Source organism: Copadichromis virginalis, linkage group LG14, assembly GCF_057382275.1.
Source record: "Copadichromis virginalis isolate Kocher_CV1m ecotype Utaka linkage group LG14, C_Virginalis_male_GT1.1, whole genome shotgun sequence".
In the NCBI taxonomy this organism is placed as follows: domain Eukaryota; kingdom Metazoa; phylum Chordata; class Actinopteri; order Cichliformes; family Cichlidae; genus Copadichromis; species Copadichromis virginalis.
Genome location: NC_140631.1, coordinates 29678336 through 29687123, shown reverse-complemented (window position 1 = coordinate 29687123; position 8788 = coordinate 29678336). Strand labels below are relative to the sequence as shown.

Below are 8788 nucleotides of genomic sequence, written 5' to 3'. Positions count from 1 at the left end.
GGGGTCTTAAAGAAAGAGCTGGGGTGGGGTGCACTTGTGTGTGGGAGGAGGTGAAGGAGGAGGAGGAAGAGGAGGAGGGGAGGGAGGATGTTGCTGGAGGGGAAGGGAGGAAGTGGTGGTGGGAGGGTGGTTGGCTCAGGAGGGGAAGGTGGAGTGGGTGGAAAGAGGGAGAAGGGAGGGGGGGGGGGGTATCTCAGGGCGGAGCTGCAGACAGTATCCCCCGCCCTCGCGCTCGTCCGCGAGCCCCTCACAATTACCTGTTCCACCAGAACTGACGCGAGCGCGAGTTGGCGAGCACATGCCACGCTGGAACAAGAGCCAAAAAGAAGTGAAACTGCGGCTGTGCAGCACCAGGCTCCCGAGGACGATTTAGATCAATCCACCAAAAAAACACGCAAAACAAAAAAACTCAAACCAAACTGTGTGTGCGTTTTAAACAAACCTCTGGAAGAGCCCACTGAGGATCTGTGAAACTCGCAAGGATGCACTTGTTGTCCGCCGGCTACGCGTCTGCCCTCCTCCTCATCGCGCTTCTCAGCCAAGGTAAGCTATTGTCTCACCGAGCGGGCGGCTGTGGCGCTGGAAGCCGCAGGTACGAGGGGAAAGTCCCGTACCTGCAGCACGCAGGTGCCTCCAAAACTTCAGCCCGGGCTTATCGATCACATTCCCGGGGAGAGAAGGAAACAGGAATGTGGGTGTTTCGTAGTTATAAGTTAGTAGTCTGCAGTACAGTTTTATGTAGTAGCATGTGATTCACCAGGCTACTAACACGTCCCCTTTCTTTAAGAAAAGAAACTAAATGGGCTTCCTATGAGCCACAAACTTCGTGACCTCCTCTCTCCATTGTGTTAAATTCTGAACCACCTAAGTATGTAATCTGTTTAAAAAAAAATTAATTACTAAGTAGTTTCCTACAACTCCTCACCTCGAGGTAAAACTGTCCTCCGCATTCAGCTCATGTCTTTAAAAGTGACTTTTCTTCTCTATAAACTGCCCATTGTGAGGTGGTCATCCTCACCCAGTGTTAACATGTGCTCAAGCCATGATGTCATAACCACCACCATGTCTCTTTTTTTATGTGCGTGTGTGTGTTCTGTTAACACGGGCTGCTGAGCAGAATGATGCTGGCTCACATCCTGTATGATTTATTTTAATTATGGGCTGTCTGTTAGGTGGAGGGAAGCACTTCTGACAGGCTCCTTCCAGTAATTACACTGGGATGTGGGCAGTTGTAATGGCTTGCACAAGTGATTAAGTTTTAGCAGAGAAATTTGGAACTTTCTGTGTGATTTCAGTGCAGCTGTTGTGCTTTCAGTGTTTTTTCTAAGCTGGATTTTCATGATTTCGCTATTCCCTCCCTCAAGGTGATGAAACCATGACAAAGGATGATTCTTTTTTTGAGAACGTGCTCTTGATGTTGGGCGTGGTATGTAGTGTGCTTGTAGATTTCCATACAGTCTCCTCTGTCACGCCAACAGGTAGCAGCGCCATGTGTTGGTGTCACTCAGCCAGGCCATAGGCAAATCCATAGGCTTTCAAGTGCTTCCTTGGGTAGGAAAGAGGCGGAGTGGCTCATATCACCCTGCTCCCCTTCACCTCGTCACACAACGGTGGCGCCTGTTGTTGTAAATTAACACCATACAGCACCTATCAGTCAAGCTCAGGTGGTTTGTTTGAGAGGAAACGAATGGGCTTTTTAAAGTGTTTTTACACGGCTGTGCCGCTGCAGTGCCGTGTGCTCAGAGCACTGGAGGAGAGTGCTCTGAGTGGGTAATGAGGGCAGACTTTACGGTTGTCCACGCTGCTGCGTATTTACACATGTGGCCTCAAGTGATGGTGAAAACATGCGTGTTTGCTTAGACCACAGTTGGCGTGAAGGAGAGAGGGCAAAAGGTGAAGCGAAACTTGTCCGGTTTTCTTTTGCCAATTTGCTCAGTGTGAGCAGAATCTGCCTGAAGGTGTTTATTGAGTTTTGGATTTGCAATAAAAACTGCATCAATACTTGTAATGAAAAAACAAGCCTGTGTTTTATTATATTTGCTTCGCTGAAGGCCGCGCCATGGCTGCTACCAGACACAACAGAAGGGGGGGAGAGAGTCCTGAATTAGTCCTGGAACAAATATTCCAGAAAGATGCATCTGTTTTTTGTTCACCGCCTTGTCTCCACCCTTCCCCCACCACCCTCCTCACCTCCCCTCCTGAACAGACAGACAGTGCTCCGTGCCACAGCTGGTATTACTTGTCAGGCAAGTGGGGCTCTCCCCTTTTTTTTTTTTTTTTGCTAATGGACTAATCTGTTGAGGGATGGGTGAGGGGGTGAAGGGGTCACCCAATTTCACCGGAGATGGGTTCACTCTCCTTTCTTTCATCTCTAACTAGGTTGTGTCAGGACTTGTCTCTTGAACGTTTTGATGTTAATTCCTGAGGAAAGAAAAAAAGAAAGAAAGCAGCTTTAATTGTATGTTTGAGATACATGTAAGATTTTGTACAAGTGTTCATTTGGGCGCTTGTGCACGTCTCATCTTGTTTATAGGCGGCTTCCTCTCGATGTTTGAAGACTGCTTGTGGTAGTTTCTCCTTTGAAAAGAGATTTCTTTGTGACTTGGAAAGTATTGTATTCCTTCATGCAAAATTCAGATGCATTGAAGGGAAGGACGACAACTCAAGCGAATCATGGCTTTGAATAGAAATCCTGCATCTGCACTTCACTTGCTGTCAATTTGAGGCCTAATCTCTTCGAGTGGCTGAGCCATTTGTTGATCAAAATCTGGAAATGGCCACGTTTTTGCAAATGTAGAGAACATAATCCCATTCTGTAATCAAAGTAGAGCCAATGCATGGGAAAAGAAGACAATCTGCTAAATTTAAATGCCTAATTTGGACCATCATATAGGAGTAATCTGACTGGCAACATCTTAAGCCAATAAAGGGAGCAAACCTTCCATTCATCCATAATATATCTCACTTATTATAATAGGAATGCTTCAAATAGTCCCAAAAGAGATATCTATAAGTTATTATCCTGCTGGATGCTTAACCCGTATTTGGTGTCTCATAATGTCTCTCAAAAGGACTCTCAGTCGTATGTGTGGAGCCAAAGTGTGAAGTGGAATCTTTTCTGGTATCACACAGTTAGTGCTCTTGTGTTTTGGATGAAAAAGACCATTTTATTGAGTATAAAGTGAAGCAGATGCTATTACTCACCCAAGAAGCACAAAGCAAGTGAGATATAAGAAAGAGACAGATGTTCACACAAGAGACTTGGGTTTCTGTGCGCTTGTTTGTGTGCATCATGTGCTCCTCGGGTCTCGATCAGAATAAGAAGTGGAAGTTTGAGCAGCAGGCAGAGCTGCTGCTGCTGCTGATGGAGAGGAGGGGAAAAAACAAAACAAAAGGGCTCCTCAAACAAGAGAGGGCCGTTTAGACAGGCGAGGTCATACTGTAAATTAGAGCCGCATTATGGTGGAGAGGCCAGTGTCACTTCCCAACGGGGGGTGCAGAATTCCTAACAGCGCCCCTGGCAGCAGGCCTTTATAGCGGGAATGTGAGGATCTCTCTGGAATAAGCAGTCACAACTTTTTAAACGACGTTTTAAATTCCAAAATAACTAAAAATAAAGATGGAAGTTTTGCGTGAAACTTAAAATAACCCGGGGTTACGATGAAATTAAAGCTGTTAGAGTCTTTGATGTGTCACGAAAGAGCAAAGAGCAGGGTTTCATTGCAAATCTTAAACTAGGAAAGCTCACATAAAAGGCGATCATTAACCTGCTCTACTTCTGTGAGAGGAAGAAAAAAAAAGGCTTTGGATGTTACAGTTTCTAAGAAACCAGGCCGGTGCATTAGCTTGTCCCCAGAGAAACGATGCTTATGACAAATGTGCATCCGTACCATATGGCGTGGTGCATTGAGCCTACCCACATACAGTACACCGAGAGCTTTAGTGCTCAGTGGTGCAAAAAAGAGCTCGGCTATTTGTATTTCTAATGTAGTGCAGTTCGATAGAAACAGTGTAATACTAATTTCTTTTTGGTCTTTGTCTGCTCTGCCCCCCTCACGCAGAGGGTTGCAGCGGTGCACACACACACACACACACACACACACACACACACACACACACACACACACACACACACACACACACAGAGGCGCACTCCAACCACACTCTGGTTTCTCTCGGCCCCCAGCAGGACACTGAACAGGTGGAGGAGTGCGGGGAGGAAGGGGGGTGGTCTTTTTATGATTCCTGTTTGTGTGTACAGTTGCCGCAAGAACAGCTTGTTCCCGTCTCTAAGCTTAATGATAACTTTTTCAAATTGCAGTCCTATTATTCACTTAATGATTTTTGCAATACTTTTAATTCCTTCTAAAATGTGATTGCCAAAACAAACGTCACCTTCAGATTAGATGTAGCGCGACAGCGTCGAGAAATATGGGTGAGTGCGTGAACATGCTGAGCTTCCTACATGTCAGACAGAGCAATTCCCTCTCTGCTGGACTGGCCAAGCTGGGAGATGTATGAGTGGCTTTGCCTTGAGAAAATGAAAGGACTTGGGTGGCAGAAGTAATCACTCTCAGGCAATGACTCAATGAGGAAAAAGGTCTTTTGTTCGCCTGTGACAGTTTTACACAAGGGATTATCAGTAAAACAGCAGCAAGTGAATCTTAATTACACTTTGGTGATTGGCTTGCCCTACTTTCAGAGCCTGAGTGTGCGATATATTCCATTTTTATAATCTCAGCCAAAATTGCCTTTTCAGTTGTCCATTTCTTATTTCAATTACCTGCTCAGGTTCAGAAAATTGTTTAAATTTAGCACTTTATTGACTTTTTATACATTCCGCTTTACAACTCGCACTGAGTGAAATAAAGTGAGAGGAGTCTTTATGATACTTTACCAGACAGATTAATGTCTCATTTCCCCCCTTTTCTCTTGTTTGTCACTGTCGTTTAAATAATGGTTTATTTGTTATCTGAGAAGAGGCACCACAGTTCCATTGTTTCAGTTATAAAGGAAGACTTAACAACATGAGAGAGCGATAACTGTGCAATGCAGTGGTGCTTCTTCCTTATTTATGCAGGAAAGCCCCCATTGATGTGCACGAAGCCACTCGTGGTTTTGGTGAACAAGGAGTGGCACCCCAGATTGGTCCTTGGGTCGGGGACTAAAAGTGAGGTTGTTTCGGTCTTTAGTCATTGAAGCATCCCTCAGCTTTCACTGGATTCCTGTGGTCTCCCACTGACTGTATTGTGACGCTTGCTCTTTTTAAACAAATGAGTGTATGATAGCGACTTCTTGCTCCCGCTGCTGTCTTTGTCATTAATATGGAACAGCACACACCCCTCAGAGAGGGCACAGAGTTGCTGCTGTCGGTCCCAGCACTTCACATGTGCAACCTGACTGGGGGGAAGCGTCTCCCCTCCATTTGAAAAGCCTGTGGCCACACCCATCTTTAACAGGGCCTGGATCTTTGTTCAAATCCTCCATTAGCGTTATTGCTCTGTTTTAATGAATTCTTTGAGTGGCACCCCCTCTCCCATTAACTGTGATGTTAATGAGCTGACCTCGGTTTTAGGAATACCACAAAGGGACACATATATAGGGAAGCCACATGGTGGCTGCTTATGTGTCCTTTGTTTTTTTGTAGATTACATTTAATGGGCTACTTTTTCCTTATTCAAATTTATCCTGTAGGTAAAAGAAAGACAAAGCCACAGCACCACTGACAGCAGAGTCTCACCACATGGGTGCTACCAGTAGCAGGATGTCCCTCCTGCCCTTAAAAGGGGGTCAGTGATGGACCTCTGATATTTATGCCTGCACTCTCATAAAACCTCATTGCTTCTTTCTATATATACAAGAGACACTGAGCAAGATAGAAGGCTTCTGTTATATCAAACCTATATTTTTTCTTTGTCTGCGGTTCAAGGGAGCCAGACAGGTTGACACAGCTTTTGTGCTAAAGGTGAAACATTCATTCCAAGCCTCGGGCCACTAATAAAACGACACAGAGTTTTGTCTTCCCATTTATTTCTGAATCACCCTCTGTTGGCTCCAAAGCTCTTTTGCAATACTGAGAAGTTACTCTATTCATTCCGACGCTGTTTAGCAGTTTTCCAGTCATGAAACATTGCACTGCTCCCGGTTACGTTCCACCCTTGGGACTCAACAGGGAGGTTTTGTCTGCATTTGACCTCAGTATTCACATTCTCGCCATCTTAAAAGCTGTTTCTTTGTGTTGTGCTGATGTCCACCATCCTCCCTTCATAGACTGCAGCAGCAGTCTGCAGTGCCTGAAGCTATCTTTGATTACATGCTGCTATGGCTGAACTTGTAAGGAGACAGGAGTTCCCATTCAGGGACGACTTCCTTTCACAGAGGATAGCAACAGCATATCTGTGATTGGAATTAAAAGCCCATCATTCTGACAGTGTTTAATATCAAACAACAGGAAAATTAAACGACTGGCAGATCTTTCTGAGTCACCAATGAGTCAATACACTGATGACTACCATGGACCTTTTATAACAGTGTACCACATGCTTCTAAGATGAGTACCTTACTCTTTAAATGAAAGAATTTTCAGGTTGTTCTTAAAAATGGTCGGTATCTCTGTAAAGATCTTCTTTGGAGGATTTCGGCTCGCACTATTTCGTAGGGGTTAGCGGTGGCCGATACAGGCTCAAACTTATATCACGATATTTCAGGAAAAATACTTCTGATGAGATAGGGAAAAATGTTGTAAATGTTTAATAAGTGTAAGTAAATGAGGATCATTTTCCATCCTTCTTTTGCAGTGGGATCCTGATATTAACTGCGCGATTCAAACTGTGAATTTACTAAAACAAGGTGCCAGAAGCAGCAGCAATATAGCAACAACATCCAGTGACACAGCATGAGTCAAATGTAGCCTAGCTAGTGTTTCTCTGGAAATTTTCAGTAAAAGTATAAAATAACCTCTTAATACTCTTGTTTAACAATGACTAAAGTAATTTAACCTTGTAACTCATCAGGACCTGTACAATAGTGTCATATAATAATCTTAGGCTGACCTTTTTAACCAGCTGCTTTTCCACCGTGTCAATGCATCAGTAATTTCAATCCACTGATTGCTTTTCCTCTCACAGGAAGAGCAGTGGAGCAGACTGATGTAGTGTCACTGAAGCAGTACAATGAGTGCTCCGGTGACACTCGGTGGAGTTATTTGTTTAGTTTTGGGTCGCTCCCCTCCTTTATAGACTGGCTTGCCTTTGATAATGTGTTTTTGCCTGGAGTGGTGAAACAGGTTTGTTGTTTCCACGTTTAACCGGAACATTTTCGCACATTTGGAAAGCACTGTGCTCTGTTCGATGATGTTGCTCAACAGCAGCGGACACATCCCTCTCGCTCTCAGACATGCCCGGGCTTGTCTTCTTGTTCTGCACACTAAGAAACATAAACACATAGCTATAGCAATAAGATATTTTTATATCATATAAAAAATATATACCAGTATTACCGCGGATATAGAACAACCATATTAGGAGATGTTACCATAAGCTACTGTAGGTACCACAGGCAGTACACATACCAAGGCTGCAATTGTTCTAGAGCTGAAGGGGGCAGCATAGGTCTACAAGGTGTACACTGTCCTGAAGAAGACGGAATATGGCCACAAGCACAGGAAAAACTAAACGCAGAAGTAGGTGACTAGGTGACCCCGTAAGAGATGGGTGATAGTAAAAGTAAAAACATACATGCTAACATGTTTTTCATACCCAACGAGTAAATACTTCCAATTTAGCAAAGCAGCAGCACAAGCAAATACCAGCATCCAGATTTGTTCATCCAAAAAAGTATCATTGTGTTATGTCATTCTGAGACAGCAGCTAATGTTAATGTTAATATGGTTATATTTCATAGTAATGTTAGTAGGCTACTCGGCAACCATCCTGGCACTGTTCTGGGACCTCCCCTCCTTTCCACCTGCATATGTGGAGTAGATAACAGATACAACACTGATTAAGTCAGAACCAGCTTGAACAGAGGATCTCGTATGAAATAGGGCTGAAAAGCAGTTTGCAGAGGTGTAGCAACACTGGACAGGCAACAGCAACTCAAACAGCACCTCTTAGAAGAGTTAACCAATTCGATTTTTGAATGGTATCAGCGTAACCACATCCTTACTGATATCGAGAACTGCAGCTAAGTTTGGCTTTGCGGTGCCTGAGAACTAACGTATGCTTGATGAGAAAAGTTCCAGTGCACAAAGATTCAGAAATCCTCTTAATGTTACTCTGATTTGTCAAATACACATCGAGGCTGCCAAGCTGAAACCTGAGGTAGTTTAACACTTGAAAAGTAATTAGACAAACTGAAGTAATTAGCTAAACATGGAAGATAAACATTTCAAACTGTTTACTGAAATTATATGCTGAATTATAAAAAAATAAAATAAAATAAAGGGAAATCCTAAAAACATAAATCAGTCCATGAAATGAGGAACTTGTGATTTCCCTTCTAAAGTTGAGACCTTCTTTCATTCTAGTATGTGTTCCAGTTGAGACTTGTATTTGGACCCCTGGGCATGCATCTCCTAATGTGCAGCTGCCTGGAAAAGGTTAGAAAAACTATAATCCTCACACCAGATTACAGTATGTTACTCAAAACTGTTTTTTTTGTTAATGCATCTGCAATTGCAGCAATGTTTCCTGACATTCAGCTTCAATTTTTATTCATAGGAGTCAAGTGGTGGGTTTTTGCGTGGCAGCTACCCCTCAAGCGATGCTTTCGCTGATGCATGACTTGT

At 43.7% G+C, this 8788-nt stretch overlaps 1 protein-coding gene across 2 annotated transcripts in view; it reads left to right on the top strand.

The window, feature by feature from the left end:
• Window positions 1-233: 233 nt before the first annotated feature.
• Window positions 234-8788, top strand: part of alcamb (activated leukocyte cell adhesion molecule b) — a 53829-nt gene continuing 45274 nt past the window's right edge. For both annotated transcript variants that reach the window (XM_085430340.1, XM_085430339.1), the window contains exon 1: window positions 234-543. In XM_085430340.1, coding sequence (XP_085286466.1) covers window positions 483-543 — 61 coding nt within the window. In that variant the 5' untranslated portion in view covers window positions 234-482. The remainder of the gene's footprint in view (window positions 544-8788) is intronic.